Below are 25319 nucleotides of genomic sequence, written 5' to 3' on the forward strand. Positions count from 1 at the left end.
CCAGGGCTGGAGCCCCGCTGCCGGGAGAGCCAAGGGCTCACCTGCCGCCGCCTTTGTCTCCCACCGCCTTCCAGTCCTCTATCGGGTCTTCACCGTGGACCACAACCTGCTGCCCATAGGCCGGAGCGTTATCATCAGCATCCAGGTACCAGCCAGCCAGGGCCCCAGATCTGCCCCGAGCAGAGACCCAGTGAGAGGCAAAGAGACAGGAGAGACAGAGAAAGAGACTCCGGAAAAGGCTCACCTGCAGAGACCTAAAGGCAGAAGAAATACATAGAGCCCCAGACACAGAAAGAGCCCTAGAGACAGGGCAGGGATCCAGGGATACCGCGTGGATCATGGCTCCAGAGAAACCTCTGGCCACTGCGTGACTCCCGACGGGTCACTTCACCTTCCAGGACCTCAGTTTTCTCATCTGAAGATAGGGGTGACAGATAAAAAAACGCTATGTAGTCCATTCCGCCTCCTGCAGCCAGAGGGCGACCACAAGCACCTAACTCAGGTCCTACCCTCGTCTGCCCAGAGCCCTCCAGGAGTTCCCACCTTCCTGGGGTAAAAGCCTAAGCTCTCCAGCGGTCCCCAAGGCCCCCTGCATGACCTACCCTGTCCCCTCCCTGTCCTCCCCTCCTCTCTCTCTCTCTCGTTTCCCTCTACTCACTCTGCTCCAGCCACATGGGCCTCCAACTGCCATGTGGGACTTGCCCCAGGACCTTTGCACAGACTGTTCCCCTGTACCCAGAAAACCCCCTTCTTCCAAGTACCCACACTGCCTGCCCCCTCACGTCCTGCAAGTCTTTGCTCCGATGTCACCCACGTGCCAACTGTACAGAGAAGCCTCCCAGAGCATCCCATAAGATTGCAAACCTTCTCCCCCTCAACATACACACAACCCACCCCCCCGCCTTTCTCCCTTCCTGTCATCTCCTCTTAGCATCCTCATCAACTGGATTTATTCGTTTGCTAGTTGCCCCCTCCCCCAACCTCCCCAGAACCTAAATTCCACACCGGAAGGGATTTTCACCCGTGTTTTCAGGGCCTTACCTCCTGACCCCAACACGGTGTTTGGCGTATAGTAGCTTAATAAAAAATTACTAGAAGGAACGGGGCGGGGGATGGGGGGAGGGTGGGAGGGAGAATAGAAGGAGGAGGTGAAGGACGGAGGGAAGAGGGGGGCGTCTTTCTCAGAGGATCGTCATGAGTATTTCTCAAGATCATGCAATGGTAACAGGGAGCAGGTTCCGGCAGCCCTGAGCTGACTTTGGGGGATCAGTGGAATTGTGGGGACCAGAGAACACATGCCTCTAACGACATAGCCTCGGCCCAGTTTCCGTCAGATGTCGCCTTGTAGCAACAGGAATCCATCATCCACAATTATCCCAATCCCCAAGAGGAGCCAGGAAAAAAACCAGATGTTTTCAGGACGTCTCCTGACGTTTAATAATTGGCAACAAATGAAACCCTGCGTATTTGGTCGAACCACATGAAATTGGTAGCCTTGTGGGTCACAGCGTTGGATGTAGGCAATCCGTGGTGGCTCAGCACCCATGAGATGCTTCCCACAGAGTCCCGCCCAGAGCAGGTGATAAATGCTAGTGATCATTAGTACTCGGACCGACACTGAGGATGGTGAGCACCTGCTTGCATCACCCGTGTCCCGAGCCAATGAGGTAGGGGCTCCATTTTTCTCCCTTTTCTACATGGGCCTATTGAGCACAGAGAGGTTAAGTACCTTGCCCAAGGTCGCACAGCTCATCAAGGGCAGAGTGGGGACTTGAATCGGGGCCGACTGACCCAAGTGCATGTTCAAAAACCACCGCCCCACTAGTCATGACACCATGACACGCAGAGAGTGGCCAGACACAGAGAGGGAGGGGACAGCCTAGGGGCTAAGCCTGATCTCCGAAGAGTCACACTGTCCCTGTCTCCCTCCACAGTCCCCTGATGGTGTGACCGTCAAGCGGGGCTCCCTGTCCTCTCACAACCAGGATGGCATCTTGTCCCAGTCGTGGTACATCCCGGAGCTGGTCAAGTATGTCAGGCCTTCCTGGAGGGGGTTCCCTACCCCGGGGTGGGGGCGTGGGGGCTGCCAGGTGTGGCCGGCTCACTTGCCTGCCTGCCCCACAGCATGGGGCAGTGGAAGATACAAGCCCACTACGAAGATGCCCCGGAGCAGGTCTTCTCCGCCGAGTTCGAGGTGAAGGAATACGGTGAGAGGAGGAGGGAGTCGGGGTGGGGGCCCCGCGGTGCCGGGTCCCAGTGCTGGCGCCCTAACCTGTGTGTTTCTTCCCCCAGTGCTGCCCAGTTTTGAGGTCCAGGTGGAACCTGCACAGAAATTCTACTATATCGATAGCGCAGAGGGCCTGGATGTCACCATCATGGCCAGGTGAGGGGCCAGGTGGGAGGATAGGCGAGGAGGGCAGGTGAGGGGGCAGATGAGGGCCAGATGAGGATCAGGTGAGCAGCCCGGGGTGGAGCCAGGTGAGGGACCCTGTGGGGGGGCGGGGAGCCAGGTGAGGGGCTAGATGAGGGACCAGATGTGGACCAGGTAAGAACCAGGTGAGAACCAGGTGAAGGACCAGGGGCTCTGGGAGATGCATCAGTGGAGGTTTGGAGGGAGGCCTGCCGTTCAGGAGACAAGCACCTGAGACTCTCTTGCCTCTCAGGTTCTTATACGGGAAGGAAGTGGACGGAACCGCCTTCGTCATCTTTGGAGTCCAGGATGGCGACCGGAGGATTTCTCTGTCTCAGTCCCTCACCCGTATTCTGGTGCCTGCCCCTCCCAGCCGCCTCCACTCTGAACTCCCGCCCTCCCCCGGCCTAGCGCCTCCCCCTTCCTGAGCCTCCTTTCCTCTCCCCAGATTGAAGATGGCAATGGGGTGGCTACGCTGAAACGAAATGTCCTGCTGGAAGGGGTGCGACCCTCCCAACCAGATGCCCTGGTGGGGAAGTCATTGTACGTGTCAGCCACTGTTATCTTGCACTCAGGTGAGGCCTGGTCTGAGGGCAGAGGCCCAGCTGCGTGGGGAGGCCCGGTCTGAGGGGGGAGGCCCAGTAGGAAGGTGGGATCCAGTCTGACAGAGGAGGCCCAGTCTGAGGGGGGAGGCCCAAAATGATGGAGGAGTCCAATCTGGAGGGGAGCCCGCCCTCATTGCTGGCCCCCTCAGGCAGCGACATGGTGGAGGCCGAGAGCAACGCGATCCCCATCGTGACCTCCCCCTACCAGATCCACTTCACCAAGACGCCCAAGTTCTTCAAACCAGCCATGCCCTTTGACCTCATGGTGAGACCCTGGGTGGGCCTGTATCCCACGCCCTGCTCCTGAGCACTGGCCATGCCTCTGGGTCCACCTGAGCCCCCTCCACCTGCCCCTGTACCCACAGGTGTTCGTGACAAACCCTGACGGCTCCCCGGCCCCCCACGTCCCCGTGGGGATCCAGAACTACAGAGTGCAGGCTTTAACCCAGAAAGACGGTGTGGCCAAGCTGACCATCAACACACCCGACAGCAAGAAGCCCCTGCACATCACTGTGAGTCCTCGCCCGCCTGGGGCCCCATTCCAGAGAGCCGGGGGACTGAGTTTGCACAGAGGGACCCCATCTGTCCTCTGCCAGACATCCTGCCACCTGCAGAGTGGGGTTCTTTTATTTACATGAGGGGATTTTGCTGTTCACATAGAGGTGTTATCATTCACATGGAGAGGTTCTTGTCTGCGCAGCTATCTTTCTCTTTTTTTTTTAAGACTTTATTTATTTATTTGTCAAAGAGAGAGAGAGAGAGCAGGAGCAGGGGGAGTGGCAGGCAGAGGGAGAAGCAGACTCCCCACTGAGCAAGAAGCCCAATGTGGGGTTTGATCCCAGGACCCCGGGATCACCACCGGAGCCAAAGGCAGCGGCCTCACCAACTGAGCCACCCAGGCGTCCCTGCGTAGCTATCTTATAAGGATCGTTGTGATTACATTCGACCTACCTGGATAATCCAAAACAATCTGCCCCCATCCTCAGATCCTTAACTTAATCCCATTTGCAAAGTCCCTCTTGCCACAGAAGGTACCATGGACATCTGGAGGGGAGGGAGGGGGGGGACAGCATTCATTCCCTGTTTGCTTGCCCAGGTAAGCACGAAGAAGGACGGTATCCTAGAGTCTCGACAGGCCACCAGGACCATGGAAGTCCAACCCTACACCACCATCGGCAACTCCAGAAACTACCTGCATCTGTCTGTGCCTCGAGTGGAACTGAAGCCAGGGGAAACCCTCAATGTCAACTTCCACCTGCGAACGGACCCCAGCAAGGAGGCTCAGATCCGCTACTACACCTACCTGGTCCGTGGCTCCCTAGGATCCCAGGCCCCTCCTCTCCGCTTCCCCAGCACCCGCAATCCCAGGTCGCCCCATCCTCCCTCCCACCCGGCTGATCCTTAATGCCCACCTGTTCCCCCCAGATCATGAACAAAGGGAAGATTCTGAAGGTGGGCCGCCAGGAGCGGGAGAGTGGCCAGGACCTGGTCGTACTGCCCTTGACCATCACTTCGGACTTCATTCCGTCCTTCCGCCTGGTGGCTTACTACACAGTCATCGGTAGCAGCGGCCAGAGGGAAGTGGTCGCCGATTCCGTATGGGTGGATGTCAAGGACTCCTGCATGGGCACCGTAAGCTTCCAGAACCTTCCTCTGCACTCACCTTGGGACTCCCCACCTGGCCAGTGCTTTCTCAGTCTCTGCCTCTCTCCGGCCTTCCGAGCAGGCTCTCCACCGTGGTCATGGCATTTCTGCCTCTGTCTTCTCCTTTCCCGGCTCCTTCTTGCGCCCACTCCCTGCCCTGTGACCTGTTTGGGCCTCAGGGCTTCTCGTGCTCCCGTATTCTCTCTCTCCTGGCCTTCCTGCCTTTGCTCTGCCTGGCTCCAGCTTTCCCCCCACTCACCCACAAGGGCAGCCCCAAGACCCGGCCCCGGCAGTGCTGACCCCTCGCTCTGCCCCCCTCCCCCCAGCTGGTGGTGAAAGGCAGCGGGAAGGAACAGAGGTCACACCTGCCCGGACAGCAGACGACCCTCACCATCCAGGGAGACCCGGGGGCCCGCGTGGGCCTCGTGGCTGTGGACAAGGGTGTGTTCGTGCTGAACAAGAAGAACAAACTGACTCAGAGCAAGGTGTGCCTCCCGGTGCTATAGGGTGGAGGGAGGCGAGGCAAAGGGGTGGCAGGTTGGAGGGAGGCGAGGCAAAGGGGTGGCGTTGGGCAGAGCGGGCGGTGGGCCTGGGGAAAGCTCTGGAAGTGGGGTGAGGCGTGGGCTGGAAGGAGGTCAGAAGGGACACGGACGTGGGCTAGAAGTCAAGGCTGCAGAGGGGAGAGCAGATGGATGCAGACGCGCCTGTGGCGCCCGACACAGCACACACAGTGCCGAGGGGGACCCGGGATGAGAATGCAGGGGTGGGTGGGCCCGCCGGTGACTCCTCCCGCCCTGCAGATCTGGAACGTGGTGGAGGCGGCGGACATCGGCTGCACAGCGGGCAGCGGAAAGGACTATGCCGGGGTGTTCATGGACGCGGGCCTGGCCCTCAAGACCAACAAAGAACTGCAGACTCCCCAGAGGAGAGGTGAGGGCCGCTGAGGGGCGGGGCCTCCACCCCCAGATGCTGAGTGCAGGTGGAGGGCAGGGTTCTGGGGTCAGGGGGCCCTGGGTTCTAGTCCTGGCTCTGCCACCATCTAGCAAGTCACTGCTTTCTGAGCCTCAGTCTCCTCCTCTGTCAAATGGGAGCACCAGAGAGGAGTACGGTGAGGACTCACCAGGTCGGTGCTTAATCCACCCTGTTAATATCTGCCTGCCCCCCAGATCTTGAGTGCCCCAAACCAGCCGCCCGGCGCCGCCGCTCCGTGGTGCTCACGGAGAAGAGGATGGACAAAGGTGGGAGCCCCGGGGTCCCAGCCAAAGAGGGAAGGGGGGCAGGGCCTGGCCATGGGGACGCCCTCCCCGCTGCGAGGCCCCGGCAGAGGGCGTGACACGCGGTCTGTGCCCCCACAGTGGGCCAGTACCCGAAAGAGCTGCGCAAGTGCTGCGAGGGCGGCATGCGGGACAACCCCATGAGGTTCTCCTGCGAGCGCAGGGCCCAGTTCGTCTCCCGCGAGGAGTCGGAGAGCTGCGTGAAGGCTTTCCTCGAGTGCTGCAAATACATCATGCAGCTGCGGGCCAACTACAGCCGCGTGGACAACCTGGGACTGGCCAGGAGTGAGTACACCTGCAGGGGGGCGGGCCCGGGGGGAGGGGGGGCTCCCTGAGAGAGAGGAAGGGGCCTAAGGGGAGAGGAGGTGCACCTGTCTGGGGAGGAGGCCCTGTCCCAGAGGGGAGGACGCCTCTGTCTGAGACCCCGGGTTTTCAACCGGCCTTGACCAAAGAAAACTCATTTATGTTGCCTTCCAAAGTGGTGCCTAACTCCATGCCTAATACCTGTTGATTCATTTTCATTCATTCATTCATTCATTCATTCATTCATTCATTCATTCCAGTCTGGATAAGACAAAACGTGTACACGCTTGAAGCTTTACATCTCAGTCCAAATATATCTTAAGCAAAGCTAAGAGAAATTTCTTTTTTTTTAAAGATTTTATTTATTTATTCATGATAGACACCCACAGAGAGAGAGAGAGAGAGAAAGAGAAGCAGGCTCCATGCAGGGAGCCCGACGTGGGACTGGATCCCTGGTCTCCAGGATTGTGTCCTGGGCCAAAGGCGGGCGCTAAACCGCTGCGCCCAGAAATTTCCCAGAAATTTATCTTATAATAACCCCATTTACAGCAAAAACCAGAGCTGTCTCCACCACAAAGTGGCACTGATAGAAATGACCGGAGTCCTAACTGCCATTTGCTGAGAGGCTTTGAGCGCAGTGAGGCCTGATCCCTCCTTTTTAAAAATGCTTTTTGGTTTGTCTTGATTAGAGATCTTTCTGCTAAGGACGGGCACCGTCAAAACTGAACCTAGGAACAGCGCACCACTGTCAGCACGGGGCATTTTGTGAGGGTCACCTTGGCAAACTTCCCAGCTCATCCCACCCCGACCACATGGCTCTTTTTAATCATTTTAGGCAGAGCGTTCGCTGCTCTGGTGATCGCTCTGGCCGTTTGAACATTTCTTTTGCACATCCCACTGTTTTCATGGGGAACAGGAAATCACGTCCTTCAAATTGGGCTCCAAGAATAAAAGCCCACGTGAACGGCTCTTGAAATCAAGGGAAATTACCTTATCAACTACTGGATGAAAAGTCATGAAAGAGAATGTCTTTGCTTAAAAACTGAGGAAGAACAGGGCCAAAAAAAAAAAAAAAAAGAACGGGGCCATTTCATAGCTGCCCGAACAAAGCAAAAATCATCCTTTTTTTTTTTTCTTTAAACAATCTCCAACAGAAAAAGTGGAAATGGGTATAAAAATCTTTTTTTCCCCCTCTGAACTCATTGAGGCCCCACCACCGCCAACTAGCTCAGTGTGGATTTTCTAGAAGCAGAGATGTTCCCCCACAAAACTCAGCACAGCCACCAGAATTGGGATATTAATGTTGACTTGTTGCCACCGCCAAATGCTCCAGCCCCATTCAAGTTGCACCAGCGATTTCGCTTTGGTTTGGTCTGGTTTGGTTTGGGTTTGGGTCCTTTTTTTTTTTTTTTTTTTTTTTACTTAGAAGTAAGCAGTCACCTCTTAAAGGCAGATTTTGCCAAAGTGGACAAACATTTCTAAATTCTTTTAGCTGGAAGACTACCATTCCAACAACCTACAGACTTCCTTTCTCAAAGAGGAGTATTAGACAAAAATATCTGATCTACTGGCATCTGGCTTACATATGCTCGGCTGCTTTCATCCTCTAGCATTGTGTACTTCTTTCAGCCAAATTGGGGTGAGACAGAGAGTTGCTCACATGTTCATCCTCCAAAGGCACTTTGATGGGTTATTCCAGAATGTGGGTGGATTTAGGTATTAGCAGGTTTCACCAATTTGTTATTAGGCAGACCCAGAGCTGAGTTACGAGCCACCCATTGTGTCTTGAAGAAAGCCCAGACAGGGTTGACCCTATTCCGGCCCTACTTTACCTACGTGTTGATGGTGTCAGCCACGCTTTAAAAGGTCACTCCCGGGGATCCCTGGGTGGCGCAGCAGTTTGGCGCCTGCCTTTGCCCCAGGGTGCGATTCTGGAGACCCGGGATCGAATCCCACATCGGGCTCCAGGTGCATGGAGACTGCTTCTCCTTCTGCCTCTCTCTCTCTCTCTCTCTCTCTGTGACTATCATAAAAAAAAAATAAAATAATAAAATAAAAGGTCACTCCCTCTCCAGGGGTCTCCATCAGGTCTGGGGAGTCTCTCGAGCCACCTGCTTGCTTCAGGACCATAACCATCAGATGCAGCAGGGACAGAGCCCCAGAGCCACTGTGCTTAGAGGCTCAAGCAAATGCTTTCATTTCTATGAAAATCGGGGGAAGGATAAATAGTATAACCCAGCCTGGATTATTTTTGCTCTTGTATCAACACAGTTGTAAAGTACAATTTTTAATAGTATTTTTATGGAGGAAGGAGTGACAAAGGCAAATAGACCTGCCCCCTGCCAAGGTCATCACGTGGCCATGGGTGTGTTTTGCTGCTAGGAATCCCCCTAGAGATACAGAGATAAATATCTCCAGGGACAGTGGGAAAATGGGTCTGTTCTAAACCCAGATTGCTCCCTTCTCCACCCCCTGCCTCCCAGGTGACATGGATGAGGACCTATTCCTGGAAGAGGACATCGTTTCCAGGAGCCAGTTCCCTGAGAGCTGGCTGTGGACCATAGAGATTCTCAATGAACCTGAGAAAAATGGGTAAGGCCTCCACTTCAACCCATGGCCCAGGCCAGCTCCTACAGCACCCCAGACTGGACCACTTAATTTGCATGCACCCCAACCCCCCTCTTTTCTGGAATCACCGTGCAGCCTCACAACCCAGCCTAGAAAAATCAAGAGTGAGGCTACCTGCATGTGCCTAGCTGCCCCCTGCCACTCTTCCCCTGGGGCCCCTCCACACTGGCTCTCCCCCACAACCCTGACACACATCTTCTCCTAACACCCCAACTTCTCCCCCCATCCAGAATCTCCACGAAGACCATGAATGTGTTTTTGAAAGACTCCATCACAACTTGGGAGATTCTGGCTGTGAGCTTGTCGAAGAAGAAAGGTGAGAGAAGGTGGTGGCCCCATCCTCAGGAGGCAGGGACCCCAGAGCCACTGGGCATTCTCTCCCATGCAAAGAAATCCTCGTTTCTTGGTGACTGAAGGGGTGTCAGGTCCTCTCTATGGGTGACATAGTCAGTGCTTCTTGTAGATAGATTTCTTTTTGAGACCAGTTTTAGGTTCACAGCAAAATTGACGGTAGGGTAAGAGATTTTCCCCCATACTTCCATGCTACCTCCCCACAAGCACAGTCTCCCCAAATCCCAGCATTCTGAACCAGCACAGTGTATTACATCATCATCACCCCAAGTTCATAGTTGACAGTAGGGTTCACTCTTGGTGTCGTTCAATCTATATCCACTCTTGTGGTATCTTATAGAATAATTCGCAATGACAAACACCCTTAAGGAGTGATATGGATAGGATGATGGGTAAAGCGATTAAGGAAAAGTATAAGAGGAAGCAGAATGAAATGCATGATTGGAACATGGGTGGTCAGATTATGAAACCAAGGCCACCACCTCAGAGAACCCGGGAGCCCTGGCCCGACGTGAGTGGTCTCGAGGAGGGTGAGGAGAGGGAGGCGCTAACTTTAAGTGTCAATTTTATCTATTTTTTAAAAGATTTTATTTATTTATTCATGAAAGACACAGAGAAAGAGGCAAAGACATAGGGAGAGGGAAAAGCAGGCTCCCTGTGGGGAACCTGATGCAGACTCGACCCCAGGACCCTGAAATCATGACCTGAGCCAAAGGCAGATGCTCAACCACAGAGCCACCCAGACACCCCTACATGCCAATTTTAAGTGGGCGCCAAAAAGCTCAGGCGCCCCGATAAGTAATATTTTCACGCAATCATTTTTTAAAAATCAATGTGAATGCAAAAAAAAAAAAAATCTGTGGTGAACAAAATACCTACATTTTAAATAGAAGCCAGCGCCGTGCCAAGCCGTACTGGGGTTTGAGGCAAGAGAGAAAATGTGTGTCCCTGTGCCTGATTTATGTATATTTTAATTTTTTCCCTGAACATTAAAATAGCTGGAAAAAGATTGAAATATTAAAAAGTGGGTGTATGAAGACTGATGATACCTGACTTATGCCAAACCAACGATTTAAGTGATTTTTAATAATTTTATTGTTACAGTTTATAGTAGATTACACCTCATTACCATTTTCCTTCAAGGTTTCCAAAATCTGCTTCTTTGCTTGTCTTGTTTTAAATGAAGGAACTGAAACTGTTTGGCAATTTCTCTTGAACAAGCGATGATGGCACAGCACGATCGTGTAGGCCGGGGCACCTACTTTTCCTTTCGCCTGAAACCCCAGTACAATTCAGCACAATTCTGGTTTGTGGCCCCCACCCATGATTCAGATCAGAGCATCTTCCTATCTGCCCATCCTCTGTGTTCGTCTATTGAGGTTCTGTGTGAGGTGTCCTTTAAATAAGAAGAGTTCTTGCTGCTTGGAAAAAAAAAAATTGAAAGCCACAGTTTAGATCCTTGGACCGAAACCATGTTCCCTGAACCACTAGCAATCTGGCAAAGCTGCTTTACCTGGGAGTTGGTCAGAAATTCAGAGTCTTGGGCCTGACTTCTGACCTGCTGACTCAGAGCCTGTGTTTTCATGAGGTCCCCAAGGGGTTAGCATGCGTGTGGTGGTTGGGGAAGGCCCGCCCTGCCCCAGCACCTCTCTCCCTCACCACCGACATGGCCCTGAGCTGGATGGTTCTCTGTGATGGGGCCCTGCCCTGTGCAGGAGAGGATGTCGAGCAGCATTCATGGCCTCTACCTGCTGGATTCCACATTATCTCATTCAATGCTCACAACCACCCCATGAGAGCTTGGTACTACTATTCTCCTACAAATGAGGATACTAAAGCCGGCGAAGGAAGGTGACTTGCCCAAGATCAGCAGGGGATGAACCTCCCGGGAATCCCATCTTAGAGCTTCAGAATAAAATACTGGAGCACTGTAACCAACAGAACTTGGAAATTTCAAACTCCTGAGACACTATGAATTAAAGAGTCAGTAGGGTTACAAGTAGGGGGCCTCCCAAGCTGAAACGCCTGGCTTCAAATCCCACATCTTCCCCTGGGGAGCTGTGTGGCCTGAGTCAAGTTACTCAACCTCTCTGTGCACATCCATAAAGCAGGCACAATAGAAATAGCACTTACTCAGAGTGTTCTTGGGAGGATTTTATGAGTTGATACACAGAAAGCCCTTATGATGGGGCCTGGCATATTATAGATGTCCGATGAGTGGGAGTTATCATTGGAGCCAGACGTATATTAGAGACCAAAGAGTAAATGCCTTTCAGAGATGCATGGCTATTTCCTTAAATACCGCAAATCATGCACCAGAAGTCACTCTTTTTTTTTTTTTTTAATTGATAGATTTGTTAAAACAGTTTTCAGTTTGAGCAAAAAGCACAGTCGCCACACATCCCTCCATGCCCCCCTCCATCCCCATTTGTGTTAGGGTGGTACATTTGCTATAATCGATAGGCCAATATGGATATATGATTTTTTCTAAGATTTATTTATTTATTTATTTATTTATTTATTTATTTGAGGGGCAGGGGAGGAGCGAAGGGAAAGAGAATCCTGAAGCAGACTCCCCGCTGAACGGGGAGCCCGACTTGGGACTCAATCTTATGACCCTGAGATCATGACTTGAGCCGAAATGAAGAGTCGGATGCTCAACAGACTGAGCCACCCAGGTGCCCCTGGAAATGTTATTATTAATTGCAGCCAATAGCCTTGAGCTACCCCCCCTTTAGGGGTTGCACCTTCTGGGGGTTTGGACAAACCTGTAATGACATGTAGCCACGGTTCCAATATCACACAGAGGTGTTGTTTCATTGCCTTAAAAATAACATGGATGGTGCGTCAGAAGTCCTTCTTTTGGTTCTCCTTCAGTCCTTTTATCTTGTTCAAAGGGAAGAGCTCAGTCTGGGGCAAGCACCCCTTCATCTCCCCGGTTCTTGTTAACAACTTCAATCAGTGAGGAGAGGGGAGCAGGTGCCACTTTCTGCAGGCACCACACAAGCTAACCAGTATTGAACAAAACCGTTTTGTTTTCCTGGAGAGAACCCTCCTATTTATGGTGCAAAAGCTCGTTTTTCACACACCATCGTAAATTCGATTTGAGTTTCAAAATGTGAAAACAGGAGCATCTGACTGGCTCAGTCAGTGGAAGGTGCCACTCCCGATCTCAGGGTCATGAGTTCAAGCCCCACACTGGGTGTAGAGATTACTAAAAAGAATAATTTTTTTTGAAAATGTAAAAACAAATAGTAGATAAGAAATGGGTAAATAGCTCCCATGACTAGAGCAAACACCCCAAGGGTGGTGAATAAATGACTGTAGGTTAGGAAATAAGGATTTTGTTCAAGTCTCTGATAATTTTTTTCACCACTGAAGAATAAGCACCAAAAAAAAAATATTAATAGATTTCTTAGTGTAACATTATTTTTGTTTTATTTTTTTAGTGTAACATTATTTTAAATATCTTTTTGCGAATTTTGCTTGCATCAATCAACCCTTTGTTTGAATTTAATGCAATAACTGTTGTATTTCAAATAACCATTGTTTCTGGCATCATTTTCACTGCTTGTAGATCAGCCCTGTCCTTGGAAATACAGAGTGGCAGATGCAAGCTTTGTGTCATTTTAAATTTCCTGGTAGCCCCAAAAGAAAGGAGTAGGTGAGGGATGCCTGGCTGGCTCAGTTCATAGAGTATGCAACTCTTGATCTCAGTTGTGAGTTCAAGCCCCATGTTGGGCATGGAGCCTACTTGAAAAAAAAGAAAAGAAGTAGGTGAAATCAATTTTATTATATATTTTCTTTACAAAATATGCCCAAAATATTATTCTTTCAACATTGTTTTATTCTTTCAACATTTTATAAACATGCACAAAACCACTTCACACTAGTAATGATGTTACAATAAATCTTTTAATATTTAAGAATAACCTATTAACATCTCAAAATCAGGAATGATATATTTTACTTCTGTTTGCGCTAAACCTTTGAAATCCAGCACGTATTTTATACCTGCAGAGCAAATTCAATTAGGGTGCTAACTTTTTTTTTTTTTTTAAGATTTTTTAAGTCATCTCTACACCCAACGTGGGGCTCAAACTCACAACCCTGAAATCAAGAGTCACACTCTTCCCCAACTAAGCTGGCCAGGTGCCCCTAGGCCTTCACTGGAAACACTTTGATCTGTATTTTAGGATCTGTAAAAGGTACAGTCGTAAAGGTATATTGGCATATCTAAATTGTTCCAAGCATACATTTAAAGGTTTTTCCGATCACTGAATCAAACATCATTTTCTAAAGTGAGATATTATTCACATACCATGAAAGTCACCCTTTGAAAGTGTATAGTTCAGGGGGTTGTAGCATATTCATGGCAAACATCAGTTTTTAAGCTTAAATCTGAGTGAAGTGAAATGAAATAGAAGTAGGAATCCAGTTCCCACCAGAGCGAGCCGTATTCCAAGTGCCTGGTAACCACAAGGAGCTCGGGCTACCGCTTTGGAGAGCGCAGATAGGATCCATTGATTATGCTTGAGTTCTTCCCACCTGCACACCCACCTATGAATCAAATCACAAAAGAGGATGGAAATCGTCCCATCACGGCAACTCCCAGCTGCCACCACCATCGGTAAGGTATCACCATTGAAGTTGTTCAGTCCGTGGGCTGCTACAAACACAGCCTGAGCTTGGCCCGGCTCCAGCAGTCAGGGTAAGCACTGAGCCTCTGTCCACCTCCTTCCCTTGACACTCCACTTCCGGGCAGGGATCTGTGTGGCTGACCCCTATGAAGTCACAGTGCTACAAGACTTCTTCATTGACCTGCGGCTACCCTACTCTGTTGTACGTAATGAGCAGGTGGAGATCCGAGCCATACTCTACAATTACCAGGAGAGAGAGGATATCAAGGTGGGTCCCTGGGATGACAGAGGCATGATGGCAAGCTTGGAGGGGGTGGTGGTGGTCATGCTGGTGGCCCGTGGCACACACCCCTAACCGATCCTCTGTCCCCAACAGGTCAGGGTGGAACTACTCTACAATCCAGCCTTCTGTAGTCTGGCCACATCTAAGAAGAGCTACCAGCAGATTGTAAACATCCCAGCCAAGTCCTCCGTGGCCGTGTCTTATGTCATTGTGCCTCTGAAGATTGGCCTCCATGAGGTGGAGGTCAAGGCCGCTGTCTATAGGCATTTCGCCAACGATGGTGTCAAGAAGATCTTGAAGGTCGTGGTGAGTCCTTGGGGGTGCTTGCAGCTCCTTGCCCTTCAGGAGAGGCTCCTGTCTCCCATGCTGTCAACCCAAGTTGGAGATCCAGGCCCTGAGACACTAAGTGTCTCAGCTTAGGAAATGTAAGAGTCCTTACGTGCTTGGAAGCAGGAACCAGGATTAGGGTGAGTGAGTGAGAACTTTGAGAGGGAACCAAAAAACTCAATAATAAAAATCAGTGATATATTTTTTTAAAGCTTTTATTTATTTATTTGACACGCACACAGAGAGAGAGAGAGAGAGAGCACAAACAGGGGGAGTGGCAGGCAGAGGGAGAGAGAGAGAAGCAGGCTCCCCGCAGAGCAGGGAGCCCCATGTGTAGCTGGATCCCAGGACCCCAGAATCATGACCTGAGCCAAAGGCAGATACTTAACTGACTGACCCAGGCACTCCCAGTGATAGATTTTTAAATGAAAATATATTTTATTATCACATATGATATTTTTAACACAGTTCAGTATAGAGGAGTTTTCTTTTGACCTTAAAGTCTTGGGAAAACATGTTTCACAAAATCAATTTTATTTATTTCCTTATTTATTTATTTTTAAGATTTTATTTATTTATTCATGAGAGACACACAGAGAGAGGCAGAGACATAGGCAGAGGGAGAAGCAGGCTCCCTGCGGGGAGCCCGATGCAGGACTCAATCCCAGGACCCTGGGATCATGCCCTGAGCCAAAGGCAGATATTCAACCACTGAGCCACCCAGGCGCCCCTCACAAAACAAATTTTAGAAAGCAATAACATATAATGTGAGAATATAAGAACTTCTATTTTTATCTATGATTTCTACCCTTAGGATATACCTTAACAGTTATATATCTACTCTTTTCTACAGTGATGAACATTCACAAATATAATAGGAGATCAAGTCATTAATAAAAACAAAAGCCTCTTATCATCTTTTATTAATATTTTCAAGCAAAATGTGAGATCATAAATAAGAGCAACAATATTTTAATGCAGTGTTTTAAGAAATCAAAATTAATGCCAGAAAAATCCATGATGGACAAAAGATCAAAATTTTAAACACAGAGAGGACCTGACAATGTCAAGTCAAGCTATATTAGAGCCTGAAGCTAAAAGGGAAAATAGGGCCCCCATATACATGTCTTTTTTTAAGTGTTAAAATTGATTAATGGTTGATTTTCCCCAAAAATTTTAAAGTAGTTGAAAAAATATTGAAACATTGAAAAGCAAATACTTTAAAACTGTGCTATTTTACAGTCAAATGTCCTATTTATACCCAAACCAGAATTGATAATAATTTTTCTTTCCTGACTTTAATGGAACAAAACTCACATATTTTTTTAAGACTTTATTTTTAAGCCATCTCTATACCTAACGTGGGACTTTGAGTTTACAACCCTGAGATCAGGAGTCACACTTGATCCGACCCTGCCAACCGAGCCAGCCAGGTGCACCCAAACTCATGTTTTTTCAACTACTTTAATGTTCTGGAATATAATGAATCATGAAAACATACATACAGGGCACCCGGGTGGCTTAATGGTTGAACATCTGCCTTTGGCTCGGGTCATGATCCTTGGGTTCTGGGATGGAGTCCCACGTCGGGCTCCCTGCAGGGAGCTTGCTTCTCCCTCTGCCTATGTGTCTGCCTTTCTCTCTGTGTCTTTCATGAATAACTAAATAAAATCTTTAAAAAAAAAAACATACATACAAATATATCTAGGAGCTCCTTTTTTAAGTTTTTTTTGTTTTGGGCTTTTTTTTTAATAATCTCTACACCCAACGTGGAGCTCAAACTCACAACCCCTAGATCAAGAGTCACATGCTCTTCTGACGAGTCAGCCGAGTGCCCCTAGGGATACATTTTTTATTATCCCTTTTGTCTGGGGCCCTTATGTCATTGTGCCTCTGAGCGTTGGCTCAGTATGGGAACCAATGGGATGCAAACCCAGTAGGGTTGCTGGAGCCTGAGTGCCCACAACTTCCCAATTCTGCAATCCCAGATGCTGGCAACTTGAAATCCAGTGTGGAGGAGATACCCACAGCACAGAAACTGGCAGCGCTACAAGTCAGCATCTTTTCTTCCTGGAGAGCTGGGTGGCAAATATTTACCAGCATGCCATGGGAGAAGAGTCGGTCTCTAAAGGAAAATTTGGGCATTAATATCAGCCTAAAAGGAGAATGTGTTCTGAAAAGGCATAAACAGTCCACCATGGAGGTCTTTCTGCACTTACAGGAGAGCTTCCATTGGGAATCCGATAACTAACTAAAATAGCTCCTATTTTAACTGAGCACTTACTACGTGCCAGGCCTTGTGCTGAGTACTTTATGCACATTCTTTTGTGTTAGAGACGCCTGAAAGGCACTGAGTTACAAACACAGACACTCTGGGGTCGTTCAGCCTGACTGCCTCCCCTCAAAAAACAGACTCTGTGCCAGAATGCCCTGTTCAAACCCCAGTTCTCTCCTACCAGCTGTGTGATGTTGGGGGCGGGGGGGTTACTTCGCCTTTCATACCCCATCTTTGAGACAGGAGGTATCACAGCAGCCCTCACCCCACTGGGTTTGCTGTGAACCATTAATGCAAGACAGTAAGGGCTAGCACGCAGGAAGCTTTCCAAAGGGTTTGAGCTTTTGTTATGAACGTATAATTTGAAATTAACTCCCCCCCCCCCAAAAAAAAAAAAAGAAAAAGAAATTAACTCTCAGGACAACCATATGAAGTAGATGTTGGTATTGCTTCCTCTTTAGAAGGGAGGAAGCTGAGCCACAGAGGAAGGTATTTGACTCCCATCACACAGCTAGGACGGGTGATACCTCGTGCCTGTGCGACAGTAATGCCCAGAAGGACAGTGTCTTTGCTGACCAGTTGTGTCTGTCTGTTCTTTTATTCGCCTGCCCTCCCTCCACCCCCTATCCCCACATGGGTCAGCCGGAAGGAATCCTAGTCAACCAAACCTTGGCCATTCGCACGCTGGATCCAGAAACCAAGGGCCAGGGTGAGTCAGCCACAGCAGAGGAGTGGCAGCCTGGGTGGTGATGCAGGGCCTTGTGGGAGAGGGCTGGTGCCATCCGTTTGTCCCGCTCGGCCGGCAGAGGGAGTGCAGCGAGAGGAGGTCCATGCCGCAGACCTGGGCGACCAAGTCCCGGACACGGAGTCAGAGACCAGGATCCTCCTGCAAGGTGAGTGGCGACTGGCCCCGACCCAGGAAGGCACGACCCTGGAGCGGGGGACCCAGTGCCACCTAATTCTGGGGGCATTTGTCGCTGTGTCTCCCCCCTCCACTTCTGCTAGAACCATCTCCTGGATCTGTCTTAGAGAAGCCCCCAGGCAGTATTTAATTCAAAAAATAGCTTTTGCTGATAGAGAAGTTTGAATGAGAAACAGTAGAGTTTCCTCTTGAGAGCAGGAAATTCTGGAACCTAATGCGCGGGGTGGAGGACTGGAGCAAGAAGGGAAAAGAGGTCGCTGGAAAGGCACCTTGCAAGCTTAAGGTTTTGGGGAGAGACCTTTGGTTTCCTCGTCTGTGATGGGGGCAAATAACAAAATAACAAGTATATCAAAGGGTTGCTGAGAGGATTAAATGAGATATTATATGATCATCTCTGGAACAGCGCCTGGCAAAACGGCATTAAGCACGTCTAAGTATTCGTGACGATTGTTACTGGGATTCATTTGCCACTGGTGTAACAAGAGGACTCGGGGACCAGGGTTCTATGAAGCACAAGCCCCCCCCCTTCCCTACAAATGTAGGCCACGCACCCCCCCTGGGGGCCACTCAGCCTGCTGCTCCCCTTTGATCACATCCCCCCTCAGCCTCCAACTGCCCCCCCCCCACCCCCCCCGCATCCCTGGCACTGGCTGGTGGGAGCCTGGGGTCGCTGGGTCAGTCCCGACCCTCCTCCCCCCGCCCCACTGTGCTTGAGCTCGGTCCTCCCTCCTGCCTGGCTCCAGGGACCCCGGTGGCTCAGATGGTAGAGGACGCCATCGACGGGGACCGTCTGAAGCACCTCATCGTGACCCCGTCGGGCTGCGGGGAGCAGAACATGATCGGCATGACGCCCACCGTCATCGCCCTGCATTACCTGGACCAAACCGAGCAGTGGGACAAGTTCGGGCTGGAGAAGCGCCAGGAGGCCTTGGAGCTCATCAAGAAGGGTGCGCCTTCGTGGGAGACCCGCTGCCACCGCCTCCTGGAGCTGGGTCCTCCCGGGGACCCCGCCCCCTTTACTCTGATGGACCCACCGTCTGAGCCCCTTCCCTTTTTAGAAGCTCCTCCCCCTTTGCAGTCAGAGTTCCCTCCTCTGTGCTGAGCCCCCTCTCTCCTCCCTGAACCCCAGGACTCCGAGCCCTCCCCCTCACTGGTACACCCATGCCTGCCACCCTCTCCACTGCACCCCAAACCCCTCTCTCCTCGCCTCCCTGAACCCCAGGACTCCGAGCCCTCCCCCTTGCTGGTATACGCATGCAGGCCACCCTCTCCACTGTGCCCCACGCCCCCTCTCTCCTCCCTGAACCCCAGGACTCAGGGCCCTCCCCCTCACTGGTATACCCATGCCGGCCACCCTCTCCACTGCGCCCCTGCTCTTCTGACAACACTTCTTGCTTCCCTGCAGGATACACCCAACAGCTGGCCTTCAGACAACCCAACTCGGCCTTCGCTGCCTTCCAGAACCGGCCATCCAGCACCTGGTGAGCCACCCCTGCACCCCACAGAGCAGGGCAGCCTGGAGTGGTCCTGGGGGGCCCCATCCACACAGCCCTCTGCCCAGCTATGCAGCCTCCACCCACAGAGGCGAGGCGCCCACTGTGGGCTCCTGAGTGGCCCTCGGTCATCAAGCACCTCCTGCTGGGTGTCTAGGCTGGGTCTCGACCTGGGTGGGCAAGGTGAGCCAGCTGGGCCAGGGCCTGCCCCCTCTGCTCACTGGTGTGCTGGAATGGCAGTCTCTGGATGCCGAGGCGATTGGCTCATGCTCTGTGACCACCCCCAGGCTGACAGCCTACGTGGTCAAGGTCTTCTCTCTGGCCACCAACCTCATCGCCATCGAAGCCCAGGTTCTCTGCGGGGCTGTCAAATGGCTGATCCTGGAGAAGCAGAAGCCCGATGGGATCTTCCAGGAGGATGGGCCTGTGATCCACCAAGAGATGATTGTAAGAAGCAGGGGTTCAGGACAGAGTGAGGGAGGGGCGCCTGGAAGTCATGGGACAGATAGGAGAAAGACGACCCATTGCTTCGGGAGTGTCACTCGTCTAGTATAAAAACCAGAAAAAAATAAAATAAAAAAAATAAAATAAAAACCAGAGACCTTCAGAGTCCAGTACAAAACCAAAGTCCCTCCCCCTTCACTCTGAAAATACACCTAGAACCCCTCAGAACTGCAGTTCTCCAAATGGGATTCCCCAGGCCAGCAGCATCAGCATCACCTGGAAACTTGTTAGTAATGCACGTCCTCAGGCTGGATGCTAGATGCATGGAATCAGAAACTTTAGGGGCAGAGCCTAGGAATCAGTTTCTATAAGTCCCTCTCCACACCCCACCTCCCCCCCGCCCCACCGTGATGCCGACACATGCCCATGTTAGAGAATCACTGCCTTAGCCTGACTTTTCAAGCTTCCAGTCTCACGGTCTTGCCCCTATCCCCATCCACATGCCCTCCGTACTGCTAGGAGCCTTGCTCTGTCCTGCCACAGGGCCTTTGCACATGCTGTTCCCACTGCCTGGCCAGCTAACCCCTGTCATCCCCCAGGGACATCTTTCTTGACCTCCCCAACTGAGTCACACTCCCACTGTCCATTCTCACTGCCACATCCACTTCTCCTGCATAGTACTCATCAGTTTGTAATGATAAATCTATAGTGAATTGGTCGGTTCATGTCTGTCTCCCCTACTATACGGCGAGCTCCATGAGGATTGGGGCTGGTGTCCGGGTCTTTCCCATCACCTCATCCCCAGCACCAGCACCATTTGCTGAATGAATGAATACTGAAGACAGTGACCCTCACTGTCTAGGGAGACACTGGGGAGAGACTCAGCCCTGCTTGGACCTACTGAACCTACAGGGGGATTGGTCAGCCAATGGGAACACACTGGTGACTCTATCTTTGTTTCTTGCTTCCCACTCTAGGGTGGCTTCCGGGAAGCTGAGGAGAAGTCTGTGTCCCTCACGGCCTTTGTTCTCATAGCACTGAAAGAGGCTGAAGATATTTGTATAGGACAGGTTAACGTAAGTATCTGCCATCCTCTTCTCCCCTCCTCTACCCAGGGCACATGCACCTTGGAGGGTGAGGTGTTGCATTTGGGTGATTCTCAGTCCTCCCCAGTGCACTAACAGCCACCAAAGTGGCCATAATAATACCCAACATTTGGGGGGCAATTAACTAAAGTTGCTCATCTAAGAGCTGCACATGGTGAAGTCCTGTAATCCTTGTTGGAGCCCAAGAGGTAGGCTACTCTTATTATCCCAGTTAACAGAAGAGAAAACTGAGACGCAAAGAGATCAAAGAGCGGGTCCTCTCTGCCTGCCTTACCCTTTTCAGAGAATTTTAGCCAATTTCAACAAAAGCCCCCTCAGCCTGCCTCCCACATCACTCCTACATGATCAGTGCATCGTATCCTTGCTGCTTGCCTAAAGGAAGCTCACAACACAGTGCTAAGAAAACACCAAGACTATTTTCTTAGTCTAGGGGATCTTTTAGGAAAAATTTTTTAAGATTTATTTATTTATTTATTTGAGAGAGAGAGAGCGAGCCTGGGGGCAGGGCAGAGGGAGAAGAGAGAATCTCAAGCAGACACTGCTGAGCACAGAGCCCCGTGCAGGGCCCCATCTCACCACCCTGAGATCATGACCCGAGCTGAAATCAAGAGTCAGATGCTTAACCGACTGCGCCACCCAAGCATCTGTCTTCTAGGAAATTTTCAAAGGAGCCCATGACCCTAAAAGGGAAATGATTAAAAATGTTATCTCATGGTTACCTCCTTTTCCTCTGGTTTTCATTTCGAAGCACAGAAACTTAGAGAGATGGGCTCCTGAGAGTCTCTGTGATTGCTTCATCTGCTTTGTCCTGGCATGGTCAGAGTGGATTGTCTGAACTTTGGCTTACCAAGTCTGGAACCCCAGGATCTTACCCTCAGCCAGCTGCTTCTTCCTTCGTTGGACCCCAGAAAGTGATGGAAGGGAGCGGCCTGTTAACTTTAGTGCCGAGGAGGGACCCAGACCTTTCTGGGCCCAGTAATTCCTCTTTGCCTGCAGGGCAGCACGGGGCTGACCTTCCTTGAGGAACACAGCCAGAGTAAGGCTAGCAGATTCCCAGGGGACAGCACTGATCGGCTGGACCGTGGTAGGGTGATCATACCTGGGCCAATCAGCTCAGGCCAAGGAGTTGGTCTCACTGGGCAGATACGGCCTGCGTCCAGTGTGGCGTGGAAATGGAGGAGAAATGCTCCTACAGACGTCAAACAAAAGTAGATGGAGGAGAAGTAGCTGGGCAGGCCAAAGGATTAGGCTCTACCACCATGCAGCAACATTTTCCTCTACAACATGGCAACATTATAACTGAGGATAGCAAAGGCTGTAGAACCAGATTGCTGGGGTTCAAATCAAGAGTGTGCTGGAACCAACCGCTGAACTTGGGAAAACCAGCTGTTACATCTCCAAGACTTTTCGCAAGCTAGTCCTTAAACACAGTCATCACTTAAAATCAAGTTATGGGACGCCTGCATGGCTCAGTGGTTACGCGTCTGCCTTTGGCTCAGGGAGTGATCCCAGGGTTCCAGGATCCAGTCCGGCATCAGGCTCCTTGCATGGAGCCTGCTTCTCCCTCTGCCTGAGTCTCTGCCTCTCTCTCTCTGTGTCTCACAGATAAATAAGTAAAATCTTTTTTTAAAAAAATTAAATTTAATTGAAAAAAAAATTAAAAAAAATAAAAATAAAATAAAGTTACATAAACTTACATTTAAGTAAATTAGACTAAACATCAACCATTAAAACCGAAGGTAATAAACACCCAAAACCTATCACTTTCTAATTGTTTTACTACCCTTCGTCATTATCTATATGATAAATCTACCCATCTCGAGGTTATTTCTGTACCTTGTATGGTGGAAATACTACCTAACACCTGCTGCTTACTGCCCACCTCTTCCCATCTCTGCATTCACTGCTTCCACATCAGTAGTTTGAAATTGGCCACGGTTGTACTTACACCATGAAAATTCGCAAACACTACAAATTATGTCTTTCTCCATCTCTCATCTCTCTGGGTCTCAATATTCTCATCTGTGCAGTGGGGATGATGATAAAAATACTGCCTTCCTCATAGGATTCTGAAGTTCAATGACGGGCTGTATGACTGGCATCTAGTAAGTATTAGCTATGAAGCCGATGATTAGACAAGAAGCATTCCCAGGTGGGTGCTGAGTCTGGTTCACACTAGCTCACAAGCGCCTATCTGGGACATCTCTTCTTCACTCTGGGTTCAGGGATATTATGTTGGTAACTTGTAATTGGCCACAGTGGGAGTATTGGCATCACAATAACTGACAGTCCATAAACTGACCCCCCACCTTGCCCCCAATCACATGCCTTGGAGAGCTGGTTCTTAAATAGCTACCAGTACACTGCCAGATATATAAACTCCCAGACACAGCTTAGGTACTCAGCAACAAGGCAGCTCACAGTGGCTAAAATGTCTGGAAAACCTGAAAAAAAAAAAAAGATCTAAGACAGATCTGTGTTGCAAGGACAGAAACCATCCTGGCACCCAGGAAGCGGTGCTTGTGTGACACTTACCAGCTCTCTGTGGCAGCGATGTCCACCTTACCAGAGTACCCGTCCTCTTTCTTGCAGATCTTGCCAAGCAGCATCGAAAAGGCAGGAAATTATCTTGCAGCCCACTACCAGAACCTGAGGAGACCATATTCTGTGGCCATCGCTGGCTACGCCCTGGCCCATCTAGACAAACTGGAGGGAGATAACCTCAAAAAATTTCTGAACACAGCCAGAGGTGAGGGGCAGCCTGGTGAGGTGAGAGGGGAATGCCTGCCTGGGGTTTGCAGGTGGTCGTCCTGAGCTGGCATGTGTGGCCATAAGCCACACCGGGATGGGCAGCCTCAAGTTGAGCTGGGGTGGGTGGTGCCAGGCCATGCTGAGTGAATGGCTCTGAGGTGTGAGAAGGCCTCACTGCAAGCTACACAAGAAGGTCCACTGCATCCGTCGTTCAACAAGTGCGTGCTGAGCACTTGCCATGACACAGGAGCAAGGACCTGGGCTCTGACATCAGACTCAAACCCAGATCCCACTCTGCCCCTTTCTCCCTGTGTGACTTTGTACAAGTCACTGAACCTCTCTAGACTCCACCTTAAGGTGACACATCATAGGGTGGTTGTGAAGATTGGACGAGTAATACAGGTGGAAGGTCCAGCACCCAGGGAGAGCTCTAGCGCTGCTGTTGTCATAACATTACCATGATCTCAAGGGCAATTAGGATTAGACAAGATAGTGCCACAGGGAATTTAGCACAGTGGTAGCACATGGCGAGCGCCTAATCGATGGTTCTAGTGATGCTCTGTGCCAGTTCCCACTGACTGCTGTAACGTATGTCAAGAAACATGATGTAGGATATACTGAGGTGGTTTACCACAACAGGAGTTTGTTGTCTGTGGGCAGCTCTCCTCCATACGTTGATGCACGGCTCCTGGCCTCTAACTTTTCATGGCTCTGCCACTCTGGGCCCTTGGAATCTACTCCATTCAAGCAGAAGGGGGACAAGTCAGGAGGATTGTGCAAGGGAGGTGGAGCAGGCGTGGAAGGGGCCCCCATCGTTGCCAGTGCCCATTCCATTGTCCAGAGCTCGGTCCCGTGGCCATATCTCCCTGCAAAGATCTGCGGGAGACATAGTCCAACTGTATGCCCGGGAAGAGGAGGGGATGGTTCTTAATGACGATCTCTGCCATAAATCCTTTCTCAGGCACTTGGGACATCACAGTGGATACAGCACAGCCCCTGCCATCGTGGCTTCACGCCCCAACTGAGGAGAGAAATGAGTTACCTGATTGCTATAGAGCATCATAGTGCTGGGACGGGAGAGCACGGAATGTTTTGAGAGACAGAAGGAATGGCAAGGGTCTGTCACCCGGTCTTGGGGTGCCAGTGAAGTCAGATCAGGGGATTAACAGGGGTAGATGGAGAAAAGGTGCTCCAAGGAGAGGGAACAGAATAGCAAAAGGCTCAGAAGTAAAAATGAGCATGGAAAGTTTAGGGAATCTCCTGTAGGTGGGTGGGGCTGTGGCTGAGAATTTAAATGGAGGAGTGAAGGTTAATTAGAGAAGAGAGTGAGGCAGGAGCAGCAGATTGTGGGCCTTGGATGTGAGCCAGGATATCTGAACACCAAGAAGTCCACTTCAGAGCTGTCTCGGAGCCATCTCCAGGCTGGACAGAGCAGTGAGCATGGGGGATGGGGTGGGGGTTCTCTCCGCAGACAGGAACCGCTGGGAGGAGCCTGGCAAGAAGCTCTACAATGTGGAGGCCACATCCTACGCCCTCTTGGCCCTGCTGCTGCTCAAAGACTTTGACAATGTACCTCCTGTCGTCCGCTGGCTCAATGAGCAGAGATACTACGGAGGTGGCTATGGCTCCACCCAGGCAAGTGACCCCATATCCCCCGGGCACCTGCATGCCCACCTCCTCTACCCTCCCACTGGCCTCCCAGAGAAGACACTGAGACCGAGAGGGGCAATCCTTCTGTCCCACAAGCCAGAGTGGCTGGAGTGGATTTGAGAGATCACAACTAAAAAATAGTTGTGAACCCATCCCTGGGTCCTAGACTACATTCTGAATGCCCCAAGCTGTCTTCTGAAGCTCCTGGTCCCT

General features: G+C 50.8%; 1 protein-coding gene across 1 annotated transcript in view; it reads left to right on the forward strand.

The window, feature by feature from the left end:
- Positions 1-25319, forward strand: part of C3 (complement C3) — a 35846-nt gene that overhangs the window by 4414 nt on the left and 6113 nt on the right. Inside the window, exons 7-32 of the mRNA XM_025988487.2 lie at positions 75-145; positions 1935-2029; positions 2125-2207; positions 2293-2383; positions 2664-2766; positions 2859-2985; positions 3165-3280; positions 3381-3527; positions 4112-4321; positions 4441-4647; positions 4986-5144; positions 5460-5589; positions 5826-5897; positions 6015-6218; positions 8720-8828; positions 9095-9180; positions 13981-14123; positions 14232-14444; positions 17383-17449; positions 17547-17633; positions 18406-18609; positions 19068-19143; positions 19443-19602; positions 20577-20675; positions 23298-23454; positions 24928-25091. Of these exons, the coding sequence (XP_025844272.2) occupies positions 75-145; positions 1935-2029; positions 2125-2207; positions 2293-2383; positions 2664-2766; positions 2859-2985; positions 3165-3280; positions 3381-3527; positions 4112-4321; positions 4441-4647; positions 4986-5144; positions 5460-5589; positions 5826-5897; positions 6015-6218; positions 8720-8828; positions 9095-9180; positions 13981-14123; positions 14232-14444; positions 17383-17449; positions 17547-17633; positions 18406-18609; positions 19068-19143; positions 19443-19602; positions 20577-20675; positions 23298-23454; positions 24928-25091 (3380 nt within the window). The remainder of the gene's footprint in view (positions 1-74; positions 146-1934; positions 2030-2124; positions 2208-2292; positions 2384-2663; positions 2767-2858; positions 2986-3164; positions 3281-3380; positions 3528-4111; positions 4322-4440; positions 4648-4985; positions 5145-5459; positions 5590-5825; positions 5898-6014; positions 6219-8719; positions 8829-9094; positions 9181-13980; positions 14124-14231; positions 14445-17382; positions 17450-17546; positions 17634-18405; positions 18610-19067; positions 19144-19442; positions 19603-20576; positions 20676-23297; positions 23455-24927; positions 25092-25319) is intronic.

The sequence above is a fragment of the Vulpes vulpes genome, chromosome 9 (genome assembly GCF_048418805.1).
Source record: "Vulpes vulpes isolate BD-2025 chromosome 9, VulVul3, whole genome shotgun sequence".
Lineage (NCBI taxonomy): Eukaryota > Metazoa > Chordata > Mammalia > Carnivora > Canidae > Vulpes > Vulpes vulpes.